Below are 25,673 nucleotides of genomic sequence, written 5' to 3' on the forward strand. Positions count from 1 at the left end.
TTCATTAACTTCTGCTCTTACCTTTTTTTTGTTTGTTTGTTTCCTTCTACTTATATACAGTCTTTTTTCTAACTTTATGAGTTGGACACTTTGTTCATTAATTTTCAGTTGTTCTTTTCTATTAAATATATGTAAGGCTGTAAATTTCCTTTAAGTAACTGTCTAAGCTGTATCACACAAGTTTTTATAAATAGTATTTTCATTGTTATTCAGTTCCTGATTTCCAATATAATTTTTATGTCATCCATGAATTATTATGAAGTGTGTTTTTAAAGAACACTTTTCTGTGGTGTTTTTTGTTTGTTTGTTTGTTTTTGCTTTTTGCTCATTGATTTCTAATTTTAGTGCATTTTGCTGAAACATTGTGATCTGTAGGATGTAAAATATTTGCCATTTATTGAGCCTTGCCTTGGGAACTACTATTTGTCAGTTTTATAGGTATTCTCTATGTGCTTGAAAAGAATATATATCATATAGCCCATATATGTCCAGTATATTAAAGTTGTTAACTGTACTATTCAAATTTTCTACTTCCTCACTAATTTTTTATCTTCTTATTACTGATGTGAAATTTTCATCTTGTCTTATTATCAGTCTATCAGCTTTTGCTTTATCTATATGGAAGTTATATTTCCTTATTCAGTCTGGATTTTTACATCTCCCTGATGAATTATTCCTTTTACCATTACATAATGACTCTCTTTATCCATAATAATGCTTTATACCTTGAAATCTATTTTGTCTGATAATGTTATAGCTACACCAAACTTCTCTTGGATGGCACTTTTCTAGAATGCTTTTTCCTTTTATTACCAAATTTATATTAGTATATTTCAGCACATCTCTTATTAACAGAAAGAACATAACTAGATTTTCTTTTCCACTGAGTTCCAGAGTCTCTCTCTTTTAAATTTCAAGTTCAGTTTGTTTTTATTTACTGGGGTTACTGACATGTTTGGATTTACAGCCCAGAATCTTCTTTTGTGTCTCCTATTTATAATATTTATTTTTTCTTTGTCTTTCCCCCTTTTCTGCTTTTTCTTTGATTGAGTTATCTTCACTCTTTTTCAACCTTGCAAGTTGTAAATTTCTGTATATTTCTGTTCTTTTGGTCATACAACTGATTTCTTAACATTTTATTAAAATATAACACATTTACAGAAAAGTACAAAAGTCGTAAGTGTACAGCTTAGTGAATTATCTAAGTATAAAACACCTGTTAACTGCCACCCAAGTCAAAATGTAGGATACTGTACCCAGAAGCCTCCTTTGTGGCCCTCCCCAATTATTACCTCCTCCTTCCTTCCTCCCCAACATAACTATCCTGCCTTCTAATATCTGCCTGCTTTCCAAAAATTGTATTAATGGAATCTTACAGTATGTATGATTTTGCAACTCATATCTTTCACTCAACATTATTTTTGGAGGAATTCATCTATATTATGGCACATAGCTGTAGATCATCCATTTTCATTTTGACATACTATTTGTTTTTGCAAATTACCTACCACAATTATATCTTCTATTGTTGATGGATATTTAAAGCATTTCCATTTTTTGGCTAGCACATATAATTCTATGAACACTTTTATACATATCTTTCAATGAACATTTGCTTGTTTGCACTTCTGTTGAGTATATACTAAGAAGTGGAATTGCTGAACCACAAGGTACACATATATCAAACTTTAGCAGATAATGTCAAAGAGTTTTCCAAAGTGGTTGTACCAATTTATATAGTCACCTGTAGTATATGAGACTTTTTATTACTTCACATTGTCACCAACACTTATTACTGTCAGTCTTATAGATTTTAACCATTCTTGTGGGTGTGCAATGGTATTTCATTGTTATGTTATTTTGTATCTCCCTGATAAGTGATGATGCTAAGCATGTTTCCATATGGTTTTGTAGACTTGGATATCATCTTTTATAAAGTACCTCTTCAGATCTCTTGCCCATTTTTCTTTTTTTTTAAAGATTTATTTACCTGTGAGAGAGAGAGACAGACAGACAAAGACAGAAAGAGACAGAGTGGAGGGAGGGGCAGAGGGAGAGGGAAAGGTGGAGAATCTCAAGCAGATTCTGTGCTGAGCACAGAGCCCGATATGGGGCTCAGTCTTACGACTCTGAGATCAGGACCTGAGCCAAAACCAAGAGTCAGATGCTTAATCAGCTGAGACACCCAGGCATCCCAAGATCTCTTGCCCATTCTTCTATTGAATTATGTATCTTATTATTGATTTGAAGAAATTCTTTGTATACTCTGGATACAAGCTCTTTTCCATTTATGTGCTGTGAATATATTTTACCACTTATAGCATGTTTTTTCTTTGCTTTTTGATTTGAAGACAATCTAATTATGATACAACCCAATGTATTATTTTTTGCCCTTATGGTTAGCATTTGTGTGTACTGTTTAAGAGATTTTTTTTAGCCTGAGATCATGAAATCTTTTTCTTACGTTGTGTTCTAGAAGTTTTGATAGTTTATGTTCACTACATTGTATGTGGAATTAATTTTATATATAGGGTGACAGTTTTTCTTCTAGTGGATATTCCGTTGCCCAGAACCACTTAAAACAGCAGCTATCTCACAGTTGCCTGCAGTGCCTTCTTAACCATAAATCAAGTATCCTTATAAGTTTTAAGACTCTATTCACTCTCATTGGTCTATTTGCCATTGTGTTAATACCCACTGTGGAAATTAACATAACTTTACAGTAAGTCTTGCTGTTGGCTAGAGTACATCTTCTCACTTTATTCTGCTTCTTTCTTTAGCTGGTTAATATTTACACACATGCACAAACACACACACACATACAAAAACTGCCAAGGTATTGATTGAGGTTGCATTGAATCTACAGAATAATTTGGGGAAAATTGACATCTGTAATTTTGTTTTTCAGGTAATGAGTTTGGCATAGCTTTCCATTTATCCATGTCTTCTCTAATTTTTCTCATAAAGCTTTATAGTTTTCATCATAAGTCTTGCAAATATTTTTTTAAGTTTATTACTAGGTGTATGATGTTTTGATGATGTTATACATGGTTTAAATATTTCTCGTTGTTGATATAAAGAGAACTTTTTATATATTAGCCTAATATCTAGAGAACTTGCTAAATTCACATATTCTAATGATTTATCTATATAGAGTCTTTTTATAGTGTGTATATGCACAATCATACTATCTTTGAATAATGATGGTATTATTTATTCCTTTTCAGTATAAATTTTTTTCTTTTTCTTATATCATTGCACTGGCTAGGACCTCTAAAATTATGGTGTATAGAAGTGATGATCATAGGCATCTTTTCTCAGTTCTCAAAAATAGAAAAACTATTTCAACATCTCACTATTAAATATGATGTTTGCTGTAGGGTTTTTTGTAGCTAATCTTTATCAGATTAATGTTCTTCTTAGTTTTAGTTTGCTATAAGCCTTTATCATGAATAGATGTTTAGTATTTTACTAAGAACTTATATATATTTAGATGCTCATATGATTTTTTTCTTTTATTCCATATATGTGATGAATTACATTGATTGATTTTCAGATATAAACATAATCATGTATTCCTAGAATAAGCACAAATTGGTCATTACATTATTTCATGTTATGTAATGGTAGATTTGTTGTTTATGTTTTGTTTAAGATTTTTGCATTCATATTCATGAGTGAAATTGACCTGTATTTTTTCCTATAATATTCTTGTCAGGATTTTATATCAAGGTTATGCTGGCCTCATAACTCACACTGTGGTGTTTCCTCTTTTTCTATTCTTTGAAAAAGATTATTCAGGATGTGGTTTTTCTTCCTTAAAAGTTTGGCATATTTACAAGTGAAGTCGTCTAAGACTGATTTTCTTTTTGGGAATATTTTTCATTTGTGGATTTAGGTTCTTTATAGAAACCATTCAGTTTCCTTTTATGTGTATGTGTTCATTATTGTAAATTGTGTTTACTAGGAATTTGTCCATTTCGTTGAAATTTTCAAATGTATTGACAAAAAGTTGTTTGTAATGTTCTTTTATGATGTTTTATGTATGTACATTCAATAGCAATGTCATCTTTTTCATTAAAGATATTAGTTATTTGGATATTCTGTATTTTCTTCTTCATCAGTTCCCATCAGAAGTTTATCAGTTTTATTGGGCTATGCAAATTGTCAAGCATTGGCTTTCTTGATTCTTTCTATCGTATGTTTGTTCCTATTTAATTAATTTCAGCTTTTATAATTATTATTTTCTTTCTTCTACCCTTTTTGAGTTTACTTTGCTTTTCTTTTTTCTAATTTCTTGGAATGGATGCATGTGTCATTGTTTTTAGCTGGTTTTCCTTTATACCTTATAAGTTTTCCTATATACATGGATTTAGTTATACCAGTTTTGATACGTTCACTGTATTTTTATTCATTTAAAGTATTTTCTACTTTCCATGATGATTTTCTTTTTGTCCCATAGCTTTTTAGAGGTAGATTTTGTAACTTCCAAACTTATATGGATTTTATAGTTACCTTTTGTTTATCTTTGTATTTCAAGTTTAAGTCCACAGTAAGCAGACAACATGCTATAAATAATTTCAATACTTGAGATACATTGAGACTTGCTTTATAGCCCAGCATATGGTCAATATTTGTAAATGTTCCATGTGAACTTGAAAATTATGTGCATTTTGTATTATTTATTATAGTTCTCTATATGTGTCAATTAGATCAAATTTGATAATCATGTTACTCAAGTATTTCATATCCTTTCTGATTTGTTGTCTGCTTGTTCTATCATCAGTTAATGAGAAAGGGGGGCATAAAGTCTCTATGTTGTAAATTTGTCTTTTTCTCTTTTGTTCCTTCAATTTTGCTTCATATATTTGGCTTGATATTTTCTTCAGTATTAGACATTTCTTAGCTATTATGTAGTCAAATATTTTTCTTTCAGCACCCGTGAGACTGACAAAAGCTCTACCCAGCTTCTGAGTCTTCTAGCTGGCTGTTAGAGGCAAAGCATCCATAAATGTCAAAAATCAACTCTCTGGGTTTTCTTTTTCTCTTAGAATGTGGCCCAGTAACTCTTTACTCTTTGGTGAACTCCAGTAATGTCCAACAATTTTTAAATATATTTTGTCTAAATTTTCCAGTTTCCATCAGGACAGAATAGTAAAAATTACTGAGGTCACAATTACTAGAAACAATTCCACCTTTAAATTTTTATATGCATATTTGACACAATATCTTACTTAACTCCTGAAAAGTTTTAGAAATATTTCATTCAGGACACTCTATTGCACATATTATTATTAGGTAGTATTTTGTTTAATATTGTTTTCTAACTCCCAGATTTATTACTATTAATGATATTATTATTATCATTATAGTTAATGCTTCCTTGCCATCTCTCTGGGCTAGTGGATAGAGTTTATTAGTCCCCATCTCACTAAGACTGCATCCCTTCAAGGGTCCTTACTTTCTGCAGGGATTTCAGTCTAACTCCCTATCTTAATGGGCCAAAAATCTCATCCCTTTTTCCTCTGTGGACATAGATACCCAAGCCCCTAGTCATTACTGGGTATGATAACCACTCAGAGCTGCCAGAAGGTTGACTTATATGCTTATTTCTTTGGCTGTTAGCATCATCTTTGCTTCTGGCATTTGATAATTCTGTTTCTTGTGAGCCAAGACATGCAATTTTAAAAATTATTACATTATATTCAACAGTTCTAAGGTTTATATTGGGGTGCTTTAAGGATAGGCTAGTCTGCCATTTTGCTGATACTGTTCATCTAGTCCTGTTACTTTTCAGGAAATCACCAGAATGATGGAAATATTTTTCTGTGCCTAAATTTTATAGTTGTATAAAGCAATATACACAAAAATTTGCCTCTGATTGTTTCTGTTAGCTCTGACTTGATTGACTTTGACCCGTTTAGCTCTCTGATCTTAGAAAGGCCCTTTCAGTTCAGCCTTGGGGAAGGCTATTAAGGGAGCATAATTATAACCTCAGATTCATGACAAGAACAGAAATTAGAAATCCAGATTATCAATTATAGATTCAGAACCAAGATATAGAGAGTAGGTGTTATTTCAAGATCAACCTACTTGAACTACCATTTATTAGGCAAAGCCCCCCTTTTTTGTATTTTCTTGGTTCTATACTTTTCTTACAATCTGTTGACCCCACACACAGTTTTCCATTCACTCTTCTGCCCATTCAAATCTGACTTTACAACTGCTACCTTATCAATACAGCTATTGCTAAAGCCACCAACAATTTCTGTATTGATAAATTCAATGGACACTTCTCCGCCCAAATCTCACTTGACCTCTCAGTAATGTTATACTGCTAGCTACTCTCTTCTTCTTGAAAAAGGGTCTTCTTCTGGTGTTAGTTAGACCACAATCTCCTGGATTTCCTCCTATCACTCACTGCCTCTCCTTCCCAGTCTCCTTTTGATGGTTCCTCCTTTTTTAGTTTTGTTTTGTTTTGTTTTGTTTTTTTAAGTAATCTCTACACTGAACGTGAGGCTCAAACTCAGGACTCTGAGATTAAGAGTCACATGCTCTTCTGACTGAGCCAGTCAGGCACCCCAATGCTTCCTGTTTTTAATACCTCGTCTTTAAATAATGGGATACCTCAGGGCTTATTCCAAGGGTTGTCTATCCTCTCTCCTTAGGGATATCATCTAGCCTCATGCCTTTAAATACCACCTATGTGCTAATGATTGCCAATTTTGCATCTCCAGCCCTGGCCTGTTAAATTCATTTGGCTGTCTACACATTATCTCAAGGTTAATGTTTGATCTTCTACCCTTATTCTTCCCTTAGCCTTTCCCATTTCATTAATGGCAGCAGTATCCACCCACTTGTTTAAGCCAAAACTCTCATTTTTCCCCTTCCTTCATATCCAGTCTTGAGGAACTCCTATTGGTTCTACCTCCAAAACATGTCTCAGATCTGTCCAGTGATCCTGTGAGATATAAGTATTATTACTTCCGTTGTGTAGTTACACAAGCAGAAATTAAGAGAGCATGTTAGTAATTTTCCTAAAGGTACACAGCTTTTATGCAGAGGAATCCTTATTTCATATCCACTGTTCTTTCTATCATACCTTGACCCACAGAGAATACTTGTGAATGAATTAGTGAACAAATTGATTTAGATAGTAATAAAATCTATACCCATGGCTTTATCAGAAGAATATTCTCACCCACTGAAAAATAACTCTGCTATCTGTACAGTAGAAACTTTTGTTACATAGAAAGAGCCTTGTTACAGGTAATACAGGGTAATACTGATATCATCACATGTCAATACTTCTAAATATATAAAACCAGTTTCAAAATTTGAGATTATGAAACATAGATGACTTGGCTCCAGAACACTCTGTTTCTTTCAAGAGTATATGGCCAATTGTACCCAAAACCTATTGCATTATTCCTTTTGTGTTCTTTCTATAGGCTTTTATCCCCCATTTCTTCCTCCAGCAAGGGTATTCAGTCAAGAAAAAGGTTTGCCAAACTTTTACTTTAGCTTCTCTACTGTCATAACCTTATTAATATTCAGCATGTCTCAACAAAAAGTCAAGGGGACAGAGGAGAGAACCTCGGCAGAGCCAGTATACAACTTGATTATATTGGCCAAATAATGAATGACATTTCAAGATAAGACTGTATTTTAATCAACCAGGATTCATTTTAAATGCTTAGAGCAAATGCAGATATTGTTTGTATGTTCAGGGAAACCAGTTGATTACCATAATTGGCAGCTTTACCTTTTGCATATTATAAATTTTATTAGAAAGCTATCTTTCCAATTGTAGAACCTCTCTTCCTGAATGAAGTTAGAGCACCATTTTACTATGTGTGTGTGTTTTCCCCAATGATTGCTTACAGCATCATAAAATCCTTATAACATTATTTGTGATCTTAATGAACTTTTAGTGAAACTCACTTGACATTTGTTTGGCACTGACTTCATTTCTAAGCCTTGAATGCCATTATCATTTTATGGACTTTTCAAAATCAATTTGACTTAAGGTTTATTTTATACTTAGAGACTTAACTATCTTTTTTATAGAGTTCCTTGCAAATTCACTGAAACGCTAGAGGTCTTTGTGACATTTGGTTTATATATTTAAAATATAAATATAGAGTGGGATTTTTGGTAATTCTAATGTCTTTTGGAAAGAATAGACTCTGGTTTTAATAAAATATGTAAATATATCTTCTTTGAATTTCCCACAGAGCTCTGTACCATGGAGTGTGGTAGCCATGGAGTCTGCTCAAAAGGAATTTGCCAGTGTGAAGAAGGCTGGGTAGGACCAACATGTGAAGAACGCTCCTGTCATTCTCACTGTGCCGAGCATGGCCAGTGCAAAGATGGAAAATGTGAGTGTAGCCCTGGATGGGAGGGCGACCACTGCACAATTGGTAAGTACCGCCATACTTTGAACAAAGTACATTGGATTAATTGAAGAAGGAAAAGCATGTTAGTGATCAATCACCAGGCTTTTCATAGAATCTGAGGTTGGAGGAGAGAAAAGGGCGAAGGGTTAGCCATAAGTTTGAAAGTTTGGTTAACTGGCAGTATTCCTCTTTTGTTGATAGTATCTTCTTTCTTGTGTCATTTCTTTGCTCATTACTTCAGTATTCCTTATATTTTCTGTTTTCTGGTGCATTGAGTTACCCAAATGAAAGATGATACATTGGAATAAAGTGTCATTAGTTAATAAGAGAAGTGCTTTTGTTGTGAACATAACATTCACTGCCCATTTTTCCTTTTGAAAAGTATAGGTTGTTTCACTTGAAAGCACTTAGAGGCAATTTCATTAAACGGGACTACTTTAACAGAGGCCATTCGATATCATTAGGAGCTGTCTTTAATGTATATGAGGAAGGCACTCCTGACCTACCATCAATAGAACATCTGTGTTGAATTGTTTATCGGGTAGTATAGAGAGTTCGTAACTGAGGCATCTACCCTCTCCCACCCCTTGTCACGACTTTCACTAATTTTGAGGATGCTGCCTGGGAGAACCATCTGTGGGTATGAGAAAGCCTATGTAATAAATCTATCATGTGGTCTTCACACTATAAAAAACAGTAATAATAACTAGAGTTTCAATTTTAAAATACTTTTATTCTTCTGAAAAAAAAAAAATCCAAGTCCTTGACACATACATGTATCTGCCACAAAGGCCTCCTTCATGTATAGATGGACAAGTACAAATCTCATTGTTCAGCTAAGGAAAGCAGGTCACAGAGTGTTTCTGTGGCATTCCATGAGCACACAGACATCCCATGCAGAACAAAGGCAAGTGTGGGCCTCTGGATACCCAATTCATTGTTTGTGGGCTTTTTTTCCCCCCACCAGACTGTACGACCGCTCTCATTTTTAGGTAAAAGTATTTTGTTATAACAGTCAGGACCTGCCAAAGTAATGTATACTATATATAACATATATAACATAAAATCTTAATAAACTGCATTACTACTCTACTAAAGGTACGGTAAGTCTTGTTCTGTGACTGTGGAAAATACTTAAGATTCATTAAAAAGGTGGTGAGGGGTGAGACTCCGATGCAGTGGCTGTAATTACATTCCCGCACTACAGTAAGTTTATTGCCTTCACATAAGAGGATTTAAATATTGTGATGATTATGGGAGTTGGTTACTCCAGAACTCCCTTCTAAAGATATTACTAGTAAGAAGTTCAAGCGAGTGCTCTTTCACGAAAGTTATTACTGAAATGTAAAAACGCAGTTCTTATACTTTTAATGAAATATGACACTTTTTTAGGAAACCTAATAGAGTTTCTTGCACAAAAGCCATTAATATCTTTCCCACAGAAAATATTATTCCTGAACTACACAGGCCCATGTACCAACTTGTGAGCTGCCGGCATTTTGGCAGCTCACAGTTTGCTGTTCTCCTCCCAGGCAACAGATGGTAGACCATTAGTACATGTTGGATAACTGTGGTCTCCCAGAAATTCATTCAATCACTCTTTTCCCCTTCTTTTAGCTCACTACTTAGATGCTGTCCGAGGTAAGATTCTTCTCACTCATTTTATAACAGAAAAATATTGTAAATGGAAAATACGCATGTGGGAAAGGAAGGGTGGGTGGGGTGTGTGTGTGTGTGTGTTTTGGGTTTGTGTTTTTACTTCCAGCAGGCTTCCTTAAGTGTGATATTGTCAGGTTCATGATAATAAATGGTCTGACTAAAAAATAATTTGTTTTTCCAGCATCAAAGAGTCATTTTTTTTGCCATAGTATATAATGGATTGACAAGCAGTTTTAAGAACTGTTTTTCTTTGTCTTTCTATGGAATTGTGTGTGTGTGTGTGTGTGTGCATGTGTCTGTATGTATAACAGAGGCAGGTAATTATTAAATGAACTAGGTTTGGATAGACAGCTGAACATTTTCTTTAACATAACAATATGGCTCTAAGTCCATGTGCAGTATCCTTTCAAGGGCAGAAGATTTCTTCCCTTATAAGTAACCCATCGTGCATCCCCCCAAGGGTCTGCCTTTGATAGAGACAATAAGGGTTTTTCTGTCAGATATCCTGGTGCCTTCTTTACCTCAACCTCAGAAGGTTGACTATGTTCCAAGTTATCCCTGATTTCTCTGTATCCGTTGTATATCTATGATAATGGAACTAGATGAATGGAGCTAGATAAATTCTTTCTTAAACCTATATATATATTCATCCTGTACCACTTCTTGAGGAATATATATATATATTTACATATAATATATATAATGAGAGAGAGTCTTCATATTTTCTAACAGCCATCTGTCATTTTATTTTAAAGTTGTTTCTTCGCCTGGTCTGTTGATAGTTACTTAGAAAACCATTTGGAAGGAACATTGGATTATGTCTACAGATTTTTGAAAAATTATTTTGCTCTTTATACTTCTGGGATTTTCTTTCAAAGACAGCAAATGAAAAAAAAATATTGATTGAATTCTCTCCAGTAAAATGCAGATCTGGTCTTGTGCTGCTACTGGGAAAATTCCAGAAGCTATATGCTATTATTGCCATCCCTGTTCATCTGTCCACTGAACACTTGGCACATACACAGATGCCCTTTGGAATGGCCTAACTCTGAACTATTAGTAGAAAGAGTAGGGCAGCCCAGAGAAATTAAAAGTCTAAATAGACACCATTGTTAGTGTTTGCGGTTTATCAATGGGTAGAAGTCATTTAAGCACAACAATTTCCTCTTGACTCTATCCAGTCATTCTCTAGAATTCTGAAAGTCTCAATTTGGCACGCATTAATTCCATTAACATTTGTTGAGCACCTACTACAGGCTTAATATTATTATGCTAGCTTCTATGCGAGATACCAGATAAATAAAAAATTTAATCCTTAGCCCTCTGATCAATGATAATCTTAAAGAAAAAAAGCCAAATAAACATAAAGCAACTGCAGCACATTTCTAAGTCATTTATATGGACAAATTTTTAATGGCATGGTCTGAACTGTGTACCAACATACTGAAGTCCTGAAACAGTGACTCACAAGGGAAAAATCAGTACAAACTGGAAGTAGTTAGGGGAAGTTTCTTTTCATAGAAACTGCTGTCCTTTCCCAGCTTATTGGCCACAACTAGATACAATATCATCCATCCAGTTTTGATTGAGCTGAGAAGATTCATTTTTTCAAAAAGAAACAAAAAAACATTTTTTTGTCCCCATCGTAGTTTTCATCTTACCTACACCAGAGGTTGGGAATCGGGGCTAGCATTAATAATGCTTAATTGGCTCTCTAAGGAAAAGCACAGCCGAGTTAGGGATAACAAGTTCCCTGGGAAGGTCTTGTAAGCAAGCAGGTTCCTTTTCCATTTATTCAACACCTCATCTGAGGGGAGCCCAAGCGATTAGATGCTTTCCTATAGGTAGATACATCATTGTTGGCCAATCCCATTCTGATGTCTCCATGATTGTTATTCTCTGCTGTCTTTACAGATGGCTGCCCGGGGCTCTGCTTTGGAAATGGGAGATGTACCCTGGATCAAAATGGTTGGCACTGTGTGTGTCAGGTGGGTTGGAGTGGGACAGGCTGCAATGTTGTCATGGAAATGCTTTGTGGAGATAACTTGGACAATGATGGAGGTGAGTTATTTACAAAATGTCAGTATGAGAAAGGAATAGCCCAGCACAGTGATGACCAATTTGGCCAAGAGTGAAAATTGGGAACCCTTCGTATAAGCGATATTGAGCTATATAAGGCCATACTACTTTTTAAATCATGGTTTATTGAATATTTACTACCATCAGACAATATTACAAATTCTGCATGCATTATTATATCTCATTTAATTCTCACAATACCATGAGGTATGGGCACTACTTTTCCTACTTCTAGATGGAAAAGCTAATGCTTGGAGTGGGGATAGTATGTGACTTTTCCAAGGTCACACAACTAGAGAGTCATAGAACCCTGGTTCCAGTTCAGGTCTATATGACATCAGAGTCTGTTTTCTTAACGATTACAACCTCTCTGCCTCCCGTATCTGTGGCATTTATTATACCATTTATTATATACATGTACCCCTGTTCAAACTGTCAGATGCTTACACTATACACACTGTGAAATCATTTTCTTCATTCTTATTTTAGAGCAACCTTTTGTGTCTCTACCTTTTAGTAATGCTTTGTATCGTTCAAAGGACACAGCATCAAGACAATTCACAGTAGAATTTTTATATTTAATTCAAGAGTTGCCCATGATGTTTTCAAAAGCCATATTGGCTCCAAGGCCTCAGGGTAACCTAACCACTCCTTTTTTAGTCAAACAAACCAAAGTGTCTAATATATTGTTCAATCAGGCCTCAAAACAGCTCAGATCACCTCTGAATGAACCTAAAACAACAAATCCTCCCTTTCTTCTTTCTTTTGACTCAAGGAAACATGAAGTTAATAAAAAAGTTTTCTTTCTAATCTTGTATATTAGCTTAAGATGAAGTAGGTCATTAAATTTGATTCCTCTGGTTTCTATATCTGCTTAGACAATTATACACTTTGTCATTTGAATCCAAACATGAGGCTTAAATCAATAAGGTAGCAATCCTAGTTTGATTGCTGGATGTAAGAGTTTCCCCCTTTACTGGTTCTGGCCAGCAGTTTACCTCAAAAGTGACAAGACTTTATGAACTTTAAGTGGAAGCAACTTTGTGATTCGGTGCACAGGGCTTTGAAGTTAAACTTTCTGGCTGCTATGTACTTACTGGCTGCTGTATGATTTGGGAAAAGGTTCTTGATATCTCTGTGTTTCAATTTCCTTATTTCTGAAGTGGGATTGATAATAATATTAACTCTCTCATAGGGTTATTGTAAATATGAAATGAGACAGTTCATGTGAACTCCTTAAAAGATGATAAACTGTCCCCCTCTTCCCCTTCACATGCATAGAACACATACACATACAGTAGACATAGGATAACAGCCCATTTTTGGAAGAGACTGTTTACTACCTATCTAAATTGAAAAGTTTTGGGGAAGAGAGGAAAAAAATAAGACTAAACCAGAGAGGGGGACAAACCATAAGAGACTCTTAATCATAGGAAACAAACTGACAGTTGCTGGAGGGGAAAGGGGTGGAGAGATGGGGTAACTGGGTAATGGGCATTAAGGAGGGCATGTGATGTAATGAGCACTGGGTGTGATATAAGACTGATGAATCACAGGCCTATACCTCTGAAACAACTAATACATTATATGTTAATTTTTAATTGAATTTAAATTTAAAAAATATATTTAAGAAAATAATAAAAATAAATAATGTTGAATGAGAAAAAAAATTGAAAAATTTTTTTATTTGGGAAGCCAGAGTGAGATTTTCAATTAAATGGTGCACTGATCAATTATTTCCTGGACTCTTATGGCCCTTCAAGATTCATCTTCACTTTACTTTCCCATGAAATCTCTGATATAATGTAATATAATATAATCACTAGTAAGATTAGCATACTTGTATTTAGGATTTACTATGTACAAGGCACAGTGCTGAGTCCTTTATGTGAATTATTTCATTTAATCCCCATGAGGCAGGAACTACTATTAATATACTACTTCACAAATTAGGAAGCCAAGGCACAGAGAAGTTAAATGAGTTGCTCAAGATCATATAACAAAGAAATGATAAAACCAGGGTATAAACCTTAGTGGTCTGCCTCATTCCAAAAAGGATTTGAGGTCATAATAGAGATTTCTCAGTTGATATATTGAGTAAAAGGTTTATGCTCAGAAAATACTTTAACAACCTCTATGATTATAATTTCTAACTCAGGGTTAAGCCAAAATAAGTTTCCTGCCTTAATAAAGTACAACTTGATAAAAATAATTGAATATTTAATTATCAAGCATTTTTATGGCCTCAAGGTCACCTTGAGGCAGCCAAAAATGTTTAATGAATGGATCAATTAAATATTAATGAATTAATGGATTATCAATTCTTAATATCTGTGGTATATAGAGACACAAAAGGTATAGAAGATTTTGCTAAATATGTATTGACCTCTGAACATTCCTTTAAAACTGTGTATCTATGTGGAATTCAAAAATCAACAACCCTGATTTGAGTTCACTGTATTTTTATGATTGTTTCTTTAGGGAGTAGCAGGGGAAGCCTCCTGGAGACTTCCAATTACCATTTTTTCCTTTAGTAGTATTAAAATGATATTGATGATAAATATACATCTGGTTCTACCCTGAGATGGAAAGATGGATTAAATAACCTCTGAAAGCCCCATGACTGAGGTTTTGGACAATAATTTGATTCCTATGCTGTTTAAATATTATCCCTAAGAATACATTAAATGTCCTTCATTTGGTGGTTTCAGCTTTCCAGCTATCCAGAATGACTGGATTCATTTAGTTGAATATGACTAATGATTAATATTTGCATACTTGTTTGTGCGTGTGTGTGTGTGTGTGCGTGTGTGCTTTAATTAAATCAGCGCCAATTGAACCTTTTGGGGGGAAAAATGGCCCTCATTTTTAAAATGTAATCCTTAGGAAATCTTCCCAATCAAAAAAAATCACTTTCAAGCAATTGCTTCAAGTAGCTGCTACCTGATTGCTCCATATTATAGCTGATCCTTAAAGAATGGCTGGATTTTTTTGCATTCTAATCAGCTTTGAATACTCATTAGTATAGCTGCTGTTTCCTGCAGCTTTGACTTTAGTTACACTCTGATTCAATGCATTGTGACTCTTAGTAGCTAATTGGGCTGTATTGAATATGTGGGTGACACAGCTGGTCTAGGAACTACCTAAAAGCTCCTTGAACAGTAAGAACAGAACAGAGAACAAATAACCTTTGGATTTTTTCTTAACATGCAAAACAAGGAAAGCTATCTTAAGCATTGTGTATATAAGAACTCATTACCATAGAAATTATGAACTTATCAAATGCCTCGACCTCATTTCCTTTTAGTCCAAAAGCACCTACCATGTGCACAACCCTGTGCTTGGAGGAGGAGACTTAATATTAATGTGAATGATGACCACAGTTTCATGTGTTAATCGTGTGTACCGATTTGGGGTTTAGAAAATGTGATCACCTATGTTACATGCACATATGAATTGACAGGAGAAAAAAAGTTTAGACATTACACCAGCTGAATCAGAATAGCTAAAACAAATAGAACAAGCTCAAACTATCAGACATTAAAGAATATTTTAAAGCTATGATAATTAAAACAAAGTGGTACCAATGGAAGAACAGACAGATCAGAACAAGCGAATAAAAGCTCTGTCACACACACCAGTACAAATAAAAATTTAGTGGATTATCAGTAGGGAAAAGAAGCATTATGAAATAAATGGTGCTGAGACAACTACTAAGAAAAAAAAACCTTAGGTTTTCAATTTCTAGCATATTCCAAAAAAATAAGATAAATAAAAACACTCCAGCTGATTAATGAGTTAAAGGTAAGAAAACCTCAAACACAGTTAGAAGAAAATATAGGTGACAGATCTCAAGACAGGAAAGGACTTCTTAGACATAAAAGCAAGGAAAGAAACCACAATAGGAAAAATAATGATAAATAGGACTTCATAAAAATTTCAAAATTCTTTCTCTTGTTCAGCTAAGTTTATAGGCCATCCAACATCTAAACATTTGGAGATATCAAAATCTGCACTGATATGGTGGCTACTAATCACGTGACTATTTCAATTTAACTTAAATAACATTTAAAAATCTGTTTCTTGGGGCGCCTGAGTGGCTCAGTCAGTTAAGTGTCCAACTCTTGGTTTCAGCTCAAGTCATGATCTCAGGGTCATGAGATCAAGCCCCACGTCCAGTTCAGTGCTCAGTGGGGAGTCTGCTTGAGATCCTCTCTCCCTCTCCCTCTGCCCCTCCCCCCACACTCGCTCGCTTTCTCTCTCTCCCTCCCTCCCTCTCTCTCTCTAAAATAAATCTTTAAAAATTCTGTTTCTTGGGATGCCTGGGTGCCTCAGCCGGTTAAGTGTCTGCCTTCGGCTCAGGTCATGATCCTAGGGTCCTGGGATCGAGTCCCGCATCAGGCTCCTTGCTCAGTGGGGAGCCTGCTTCTGCCTCTGCCTGGCACTCTCCCTGCTTGTACTCACTCTCTTTCTCTGATTAAAAAACAAAATAAAATAAGTAAAATAAAAATTCAGTTTCTCAGCTGCACAAGGCACATCTCAAGGGCTCAATAGCCACATGAGCCTAGTGACTACTTATTAGCACAGATCTAGAGCAATTCCCATCATCGGGAAGAAATTTTATTGGATGGTGCTGATCTGAAGGTTTGACCCCAAGTGTGCATCTTTCAGCCAGACATTTCATATGGAGTGTACCCAATTTTCCATTCATTTATTACTACTTTGTGCCAAGTATTGTGCTTGGCTTTAGGGAGCAAATGACAAGACAAGTGTCTGCCTTCATGGAACTTATGGTATAGGAAGGGAGACAGATATTAAATAAGAAACGACATAAACAACTACATATTTACAACTGTAAAGAGTGCTGTAAAAATTTTTAGAATGCTATAAACATGTATAGGGGGATCTAGCCAAGTCTACATGGTAAGGGAGGCCTCACCTGAGTCAGGAGCAGAATGCTCCAGGCCAAGGAAACAGCATGTACAAAGGCCCTGCAGTGGAAGTGCACTAGGCTCTTCTAGGAAGTGAAAGGCAAGTCATTGTGGCTGGAATACGACCCAAGGAGAGATTCGTAAATGAGAATATGAAGGTAGGCATTAGCCAGATCATACAGAACAGTGTGATAAGTTATCAAACAAAGATTACATTTTATTCACTCTAGTTATAGAGGAAGGCAAGTGGTTTCTGATACTGTGGAATGATTGTCAAGGAGGTTAAAAAGATGTGGAATAAGAGTGTTTAATCAAAGCAACCCTTTTTCCCCTGACCTTTTAAGTATTTCTCACATGCTTTCCAAGCTTCTCTTATACAAACTCTTCCAGTGGTCTATATTTATATTCATTGGTAAAATCAATAAGTTAATTGCCTAAAAGAGAATGATCTTCCAGGAATCATTCTTCATAACAAGTCACCATTCATTAAGAACAATAGCTATTTGCAAGCCTGTTTTATGATATAGTGTTTCTAGATCTAGAAATCAGCACCATGGGTGAATTATGAACACATAAGCTCATGGATCAATAAGCCTCATGTTTTGAATGTCACCAGTATGCTGCAGTGTTTAATAAATAGGAAAATTAAATAGAAGGAGCAATGAATTGGTAACATTTGCTCTGTTTAAGGGCCAGACACCCTCTCCATGTTTACTTTTAAGATTTGGCTGGGGCAAAGACCTAGCATCACAAAGCATAGTCCTAATTATTCTTTTCTGACCATAGCCCCCTCGTTTCCAAACAACCCATTTATTAAAGGATCATCACTTAGTTATGAGCGTTTAAAGTGCCAAATGATGCCAGATACAAAATCTTCCAGGTACAAAATTGGAAAATCTACACTCTGTAACTCACCTAAGCACTCTATGACTAGATCTGTCACATTATCTATCAACAAAGGCTAGTCATACTTGACATCTGCCTACCTTGCTGTGGTGAAAATGAATGAGCTAGTGTTTGAGATATAGCAATTTAAAGAGGGCAATAAAAGTGTGGTATCAATGAAGAATCTGTTTATAACTTATGTTTGCTTGATGCATTAGTTGAACATTTATTAATCTCTAGGTAAATTTACAAATGTCATAGAAATAGGACTTTTAGGACATCCATTTATTCATTCAATACATAGGCTAACTTTGAGCCCGGCGCTGTTCTAATGCAGAAATAGCAATGAACAAAAAAAGACTACATCCTTGCTTCCATGGAGCTTACATTCTAATCATGAGAGGCAGTCAATAAACCAAAATTTGAAAAGAAATAGTATGATAGAAGACGCTAAGTGTGATGGAGAAATTTTTTTTAAAGCGGGGAAAAGGATACGAGTGTGGGACAGGGGTGCAGGTTTAAATAAGGTGGTCAGAGAAAGCCTCCCTGAAAAGGTGGCTTTTGGACTTAAAGGAAGTGAGGGATGAGCCATGTTGATATTGGAGTAAAGAACATTCCAGGCATAGGAATAATGGGGAAGGGGATTACAGGATAATAGGAGGTAAGGTCAGAGAGGTGAGAGAGAGAGACAGTGAAAAGCCAGACTGTGGGGAAGTCAAGTCATTGCCAGGACACAGGCTTCTACTCTGAGTGATTTGAGAAGCCATTGATGGCAGCCGGGGACCAGAGGACATGAACATTAGTGGCATATAAACAATTTACTTTCCTGACCCAGAAGAAGTCAATTGTATGAGGTGATAGCAATAACAGTGATTTGAGCAGGTCAAATCCTGAGTGCACTTGAGCCTCTCCCTTTTTCTTCTTACTAATATAGCAAAATGCTGGGGTGAAAGTCAGCCTGGATAGATGAAAAATCAAATGAGTTATAGACTATTTCCCAAGGAAATACAGTCCTGTTACCTTCCATGCATGTAAGAGCAACAACTAAGCTAATGGGAGTGCCTGGTAAGGGGCCTGCATTAGTAAAAATGTATGAGTGATTTATAATTAGCCCATTTTTATGGGTTTCTAAAATGCCTGAGAAGATTTTGTTTAACTGAGTCTTTGGAATGATCAGCCCTTCAATTTCTTTTTCACTATTAATTTGCTTGGCAGCCCCTCTATTCTCTAGATGCTGAAAAGGTTAAGCTTCCATCCAGCCCCTGTCCAAATGATAACAAATTGTGAATTTGTGAAATTCAATGAATAAAGATTTACTGTAGCATTAGTGTCTATTTAGAGCCACACAGGACCCTACCTATCTGACAACCTAACCAAGCAGAGTTCACAAAATGAACACATTCCAACAAACTGAATATGCTACATGGCAGTTAATTGCCCTCTGGCCGGTGATAAAGCACCGTCAATAGAAATGGGTCTGAACATTGTTAGCTGCCACTGCACACCATTGGCATCTATCCTTAGGAATCTATCCCTAGACTCTTCGCAGTCTGTACAGCATAGAACTTGGTTGATGGCAAACTCTTTATGATTATTATAGCATGTGATCCTTTCAACAGTTCTGTGGGGTAGGCAATTTTATAATCCCCGTCTTGTAGGTGAGAAGTTGAGAATCCAAGAGATGAAATGATTTGTCCAGGATCATTTAGACTGTGAGTGGTGAAGTAAGATGAGAATTGTAGTCTGCTTTTTTGACCTTAACCACTCTGTGTGTGCTCTAAATCCCTACATTAGTCAGGTACTTGGAAGCCCCGGTCATACTAGTAATACCGTTTAGATGCTGCTGCTGACCACGTGATTTGTAGTCAGAACACAGGGAGTTGATATGACTCTCACATTTCTCCCAACTGGGCAACCACATTTGGCCTCCCCTCCTTTATGTGTAAATGAAGATGAGAATGTCTACCTAAGAAGGTTGTTGTAGGGATTAGTTGAAATCGTAGATGTGGAAGTACCTCGGGCCACACCTGGCATATTAACTGATTATACATGTTTCCGAATCCTTTTGGATACTCTATCATGAACTAGCTGTCCGTCTCTCTCAAGGTGGTAATATGAATGTTGTCCCTAAAAGGAGATATATTTACGGATTCATTTTAAGGATAAGAATAGTGTGGGTTTTCCGTCTATTATTCATATTCCTTGTCCGATCGTTCTTTCATCCACGGGCATCCATCTAGTAAGTAAAAGTTTAATAGTAAATTACTGGAACATATACGAAAGCCACCAGTGTCCTTGATCTTTATCAGCCCCACTTGAGCCTACTGGCATCGCCCCTAACTGGTTGGCAAAGCTGGGATCAGTGCATGCCGTGTTTAGTCTTTCAAGATAATTTAACCTCCTTCTCTTTTGGCTTTTATTTTTATTCCTTGTAAAAAGGAACAGGCCCAAAAAGTAAAATCAGTGAACGTTTGATCTGTTCCTATCTGATACCCTGAACCTTGCTGTCAGGAGGGTGTCACAGCTGCCACTTTAGAACAATAAAAGAACTGGTAATAGTCCCCCCCAAAAAAGAAAGAAAGAAACCCACACATGCAGTGTGACTGTCATTTGCACTTCTTTGTAACAGTCTAGACATACTGTATGGAGTGTTAGCCAATGTGATAATTGGTAAGTAGATCTTTGCCCATGGATTGGGCTTACCTATGAATTCTAATTTGGGGGTTGCATACCATTATTGGGCTGCCTGCCTGTAGCCTTTCTCGATTCAACAGAAGTCTCACTGTTCTCTCAGAAAACAGAGGTCTTAGAGGGTCAGCGCTCTATAATAGGCAATTATTAAATATGAAGCTTTAGCTCGGAATTTATAGCCCCTGACTGGATGAGAATGTGAGTCCCAGTTTTGAATTGGCTCTGTGTTTGGTTTCAGAATTCAGTTTTGAAAGCCATTTGGCGTTTCTATTTATTTAAAATCGACTTCTTTTCAAAACTAAGTTCAAATTGTGTGGCTGACAGGTTGAAACCTGCGAGTGCCCGATCCGATGATCACTAATCCATTTGTTACCAACTGAAAGATAAAGGTGACTGCCCATTTGAAAAAGCGGTTTTTCCTTGTGCAGTGTATTATGCACCAATTCCAGACATCAGAGAACTCTTTTAAACAGCCTGATATTTTTGGCAGCTTTGCAGTGCATCCAGATGTTTGATTAGCTGAGTAAAGAGATAATGTGCTAATAGGAGACTGACAACAACATATTGGAGAGGTGGCGGTGGCATCTAAAATCTATAGAAAATCTGTTAATATGATTTGCTGAATGAGGGGAGAAAGGAGAGCAGAAAGGGACTTCTTACTGGAACACATCCACACTTAAAAGTTGGTCATCGGTGAAAAAGAAAAAGGTCTACAGAGAAGTAGAAATCAGGGCAAAATGCACTGAACAAACCGGGAAGGCAAGAAAGCAGCAAACTGCATTTTAGATCAAAGTAGTGTCTATGGCACAGGGAATTTGAACGGACCTCATGTGGGGAAAAATATTTCTTGGGTGCCCTAGGGCAGCTGTTCAAACGTCTTCTCTCTGGGTGTTCCTGGCTTTCATTGCCCCCGAGCTGTAGTACGCCCCCTCTGGCTCCCCGGGAGCAGCGCATCAGGGAGAGGGAGCAAGCGAAAGAGCGGCAGGAAGCCAGGGCTGGTAACTTGCTGCAAGCGGCCCTAAGGAGCAGGTGAGCCATCTGAACCTCCCTATTCCACAGCCAGCCAAGAAGATTAGCATCTTTATATTTACTCTTGTTAAACATCTAAATTAGAGCCACTTGTCTGCTCTAAGGACCTTGGAAGGACTTTAATTTTTTTTTTTTTTTTTTTTTTTTTGCTTATTGGGTGTGGAATGGAGTGTCCATATGCTCAGTTAATCACTCCCATTCCTTCTTTTTGCACGTAGACTCCTATCACACTTACTGCACTTTTAACTAGTGTAAGAGTCAGCTGTTTATACGCCTATTTCTCCTACTCAGCTCCGAGCTCCCAAAAACAGGAAAAGTATCTTCTCTCTTTACTTCCCCAGTCACCTAACAGTGTTTTGCGCCTACTAGATTCTCAACGTAACCCCTTCTCTTGCAACCCCTGTGCCCTTCGTCAATTCCTCTACCAAAGAATGAAACCTGTATGCGATTGTTTTTTATTGGTACAACCATGGAGTCAGGAGTCTAGAGTAAACAGTGAAGGCCTAGGAAATGAAAGAGAGCAACTTGTCACATTCATATACCTGAGATTTATTAGTACTTTCATCAAATAACTGCTGTTAGGAACAAGTAAGCTCTAGTTGCCTTTTCAAATTCCAAAAAAAAAAAGGTTCTGAAACATTAGTGTGCTTCAGAATCATCCAGAATCACCCAGATTAAATCTGCAAAATCCTGGGCTCAAAAAAATTCTGATTTAGTAGGTGGGGCTCAAGAATATGCATATTTCATAAGCTCCCCAGATAAATGACTGCACATTTGAGAATCACTGCCCCGCTCCAGACACTTTCTCACTGTGAGAATATCAACCTGTTTTGAGAATCACCACTAGACAAGAATATTCAATGTTTTAAAAAAATGCAAACAAATTCAGGTTGGCTAGCATTTGTTAATTGTGTGCTCATAAATGTACATGGTGTGAGAAATTCAAAAGAATTAGAAGAATCATTGCTATTCTGGAGGAATGGTCTTGCTGAGGGAGAAGGAAACTTCTAAAGAGAGTGATACTTCATGAATTCTCTATCCAAATGTAAACAATGTGGTATGGCCCATAAATGCTCAAGAATTCAGGGAAGAAAGATTTGTGAGCAAAATACTTTGTGCCATCTAAACTCAGAGTAAGTTTTCATGAGAAACATATGAATTTAATAGATTCTAAATTCAAAACATGGATGGTTACCTTCATCTGTATTCTAGGTTTTTCTCCATTTGTGTGTATTTTAAACAATGTTGTTTCTCTTAAAGCTAAATTTCAAAAAAAAATGATTTTTTTTTCCAGATGGTTTGACGGACTGTGTGGACCCTGATTGTTGTCAACAAAGCAACTGTTATGTAAGTCCTCTCTGTCAGGGCTCACCAGATCCTCTTGACCTCATTCAGCAAAGCCAACCCCTCTTCTCTCAGCACACCTCAAGACTCTTCTATGATCGAATCAAATTCCTCATTGGCAAGGACAGTACTCACGTCATTACTCCAGAGATCTCATTTGACAGCAGGTATATATGTATTTATTTTATTTCTTAATAAACAGTGGTCATGTTTTTCTTAACTGTGAAAGGAAGATACCTTCTAAAGATCAGGCTACTTTCCATTCCACACAGTACATACCGATTTCTTTTTTAGGCTTCTCTGGAATACGTAAGACCTTACTGATTAGTTAAGAGAGAGAAGTCATTTCTTGAGATTCTTTATCATAAAGGATAAATGTGTGTGTGTGTGTGTGTTGTGTGTGTGTGTGTGTGTGTGTGTGTACAGTTGACCCTTGAACAAGTTTGAATTGCATAGATCCATTTATATGCGGACTTTTTATAGTACAGTACTGTAAATGTATTTTCCTTATGATTGTCTTGATAACATTTTTTTCTCTAGCTTACTTTATTGTAACAATATAGTATACAATACATATAACATACAAAATATGCATTAATCAGCTGTTTCTGTTATCAGTACGGCTTCCGGTCAACAGTAAGCTATTAGTAGTTAAGTTTTTGAGGAGTCAAAAGTCATATGTGGATTTTCAACTGCATGGGGGGTTGGCACCTCTAACTCCTGTGTTGTTCAAGGGTCAACTGTGTATACACACACACACACACACACACACACACACACACACACACACACATACAATGTGTATTACTTGTAGTAAAGTATAGGTGGGGCTTTAAATGACAAAAACAATTGAAGTATAATTTGCAAATTTATTATTTAGCTTCTGGATTGATCTCTTGAAAACCCTTGAATTTCAAAAGCTAAATTTGAATTTTATTCTGTGATGTAAAATGTTTCTATATGAAAGAGTTGGGTGAATTTGACATCCTAATGTGAAATGCAAGACTTGTGAAAATCTGTCTTCTAGGGGCGCCTGGGTGGTTCAGTCGGTTAAGTGTCTGACTCTTGATTTCAGCTCAGGTCATGATCTCGGGGTCATGGGACCCAGCTCTCTGTGGGGTTCCATACTCAGCGCAGAGTCTGTGTGGCATTCTCTCTCTCCCTCTACCCCTCCTCCCACTCACACTCACTCTCGCTCTCTCACTCTCTAAAATAAATAAATAAAATTTTTAAAAAAAGAAAGTTTGTCTTCTAGGAAAGCTCAAATGCATGAATTGTCACTAAAGACCTAAGACCAAAGCCCAACGCAGTAGGTAAATAAATTTTTTAAATTAACTTACTTATTTGAAGTGTAATCACATGAATTTGCTCATTGTTATTCTCTGCTTCATCTTCAGCAATGATATATTTTACTAATTAGCACTAGACATAAATAAGTCACTGAAGTCAACATTTCTAGTCTCTTAAAAATGTCCTCCTTTGCTCATTCCACAAGCAGATGTTTCACTACTTTCCAGACTATTACAAATGGGAATTCAAAAATCATGCAGAGTATCTCCAGGAGCCCCTGTCTACATCCCACCCACTTTGTTGCATGCTGGTGGGTGTGATCAGTCCCCAAGAGAAAACTCAGTCAAGATTTTATATTAATATGAGTGACAATCTAAGAAAATGACAACTCCATCTGGACCTATACAAAGTACAAAAGGAAAAAAAAAAAAAACATGTGCGTGGAAATGTAAAACATTCAGCATCCTTTCCACAGATTGTATACAAGAACTGATACTGAAACTTAAGACTTCCTCATTGTTTTTTTATTATTGGGCTGTTGTGACCTTTTAGGTGTCTGACAGAACCCAAAACCCAAATGCCAACGCGTCACAAGAAAGGCCTGTTCTGCCAGGGGATCTAGTCGAAGTTTGAGTTCTCCCAAGAGACTCAGTTATCCCCATTCTGAAGTGTTTCTCCCAGCCCAGTAACAACTCTGGGGTAACTTTCGGGGGGGCGCTGCAGTCAAAGTCATTATTTAGATGGTGGAGGCTTAGGGATTGTACAGCAGAGAAACAAAAGGAACAAAATGCAGCCATTACCCCCATTCTCCTAATGAAGGTAGAGGGAAGTCATCACTCTGCAGCTTTGTCCATGCTCAGGGAAAGTGAGTCTAAACAACAACAAGAAGAAATAAGTGGAAGAAATAACAACCTCCATGACATGGAGGTCTGTTAAATGACTCCACAAACTCAAGGGAGAAGGTCAGGAGCCGAGAGAGGCAGGAGACAAGTCGTTGTGACCCAGAGCAGGACCAGGATGTCCTCCGAGCCATAAACTTTGCAAAGCCAAGATAGACAGGCACCCCTGCGGTTCAGCTTCAGGCTTCAGCCATATTTGCAAGCCCTGGCAGAGCAAACAAACCGATTACCTGTTGTGGCTAAGGCCCTTCTTCTTCTCCTGGTTTGATTGAGTTGTCCTCATTCTTTTGTAAAATGCTCCAAGTTATCATTTGGCTCTGTATGTCACAATGGAATTCAGAACGACGGGTCCCCTTCATCCAGTGGTCTCAGCTATTAGAGACCTATCGAGTCTGTCAGAAAAGGTGCAGGCCTTTTCCAAGGGATAGAGTTGAGGACAAGCGATCTCACTCCACCTTCCCTAAAAG

At 36.5% G+C, this 25,673-nt stretch overlaps 1 protein-coding gene across 4 annotated transcripts in view; it reads left to right on the forward strand.

Annotated features, from left to right (window-relative positions):
- TENM1 (teneurin transmembrane protein 1) overlaps nucleotides 1-25,673 on the forward strand; it is a 541,361-nt gene that overhangs the window by 356,553 nt on the left and 159,135 nt on the right. For 3 of the 4 annotated variants that reach the window (XM_028122679.1, XM_028122680.1, XM_028122681.1), the window contains exons 12-15: nucleotides 8,238-8,423; nucleotides 10,017-10,040; nucleotides 11,973-12,119; nucleotides 22,968-23,184. In XM_028122679.1, the coding sequence (XP_027978480.1) occupies nucleotides 8,238-8,423; nucleotides 10,017-10,040; nucleotides 11,973-12,119; nucleotides 22,968-23,184 (574 nt within the window). The remainder of the gene's footprint in view (nucleotides 1-8,237; nucleotides 8,424-10,016; nucleotides 10,041-11,972; nucleotides 12,120-22,967; nucleotides 23,185-25,673) is intronic. The other variant, XM_088028927.1, reaches the window with a different exon arrangement.

Source organism: Eumetopias jubatus, unplaced genomic scaffold (assembly GCF_037043125.1).
Source record: "Eumetopias jubatus isolate StellerSeaLion01/CBP00866 unplaced genomic scaffold, mEumJub1_p1.0 scaffold_11, whole genome shotgun sequence".
Lineage (NCBI taxonomy): Eukaryota > Metazoa > Chordata > Mammalia > Carnivora > Otariidae > Eumetopias > Eumetopias jubatus.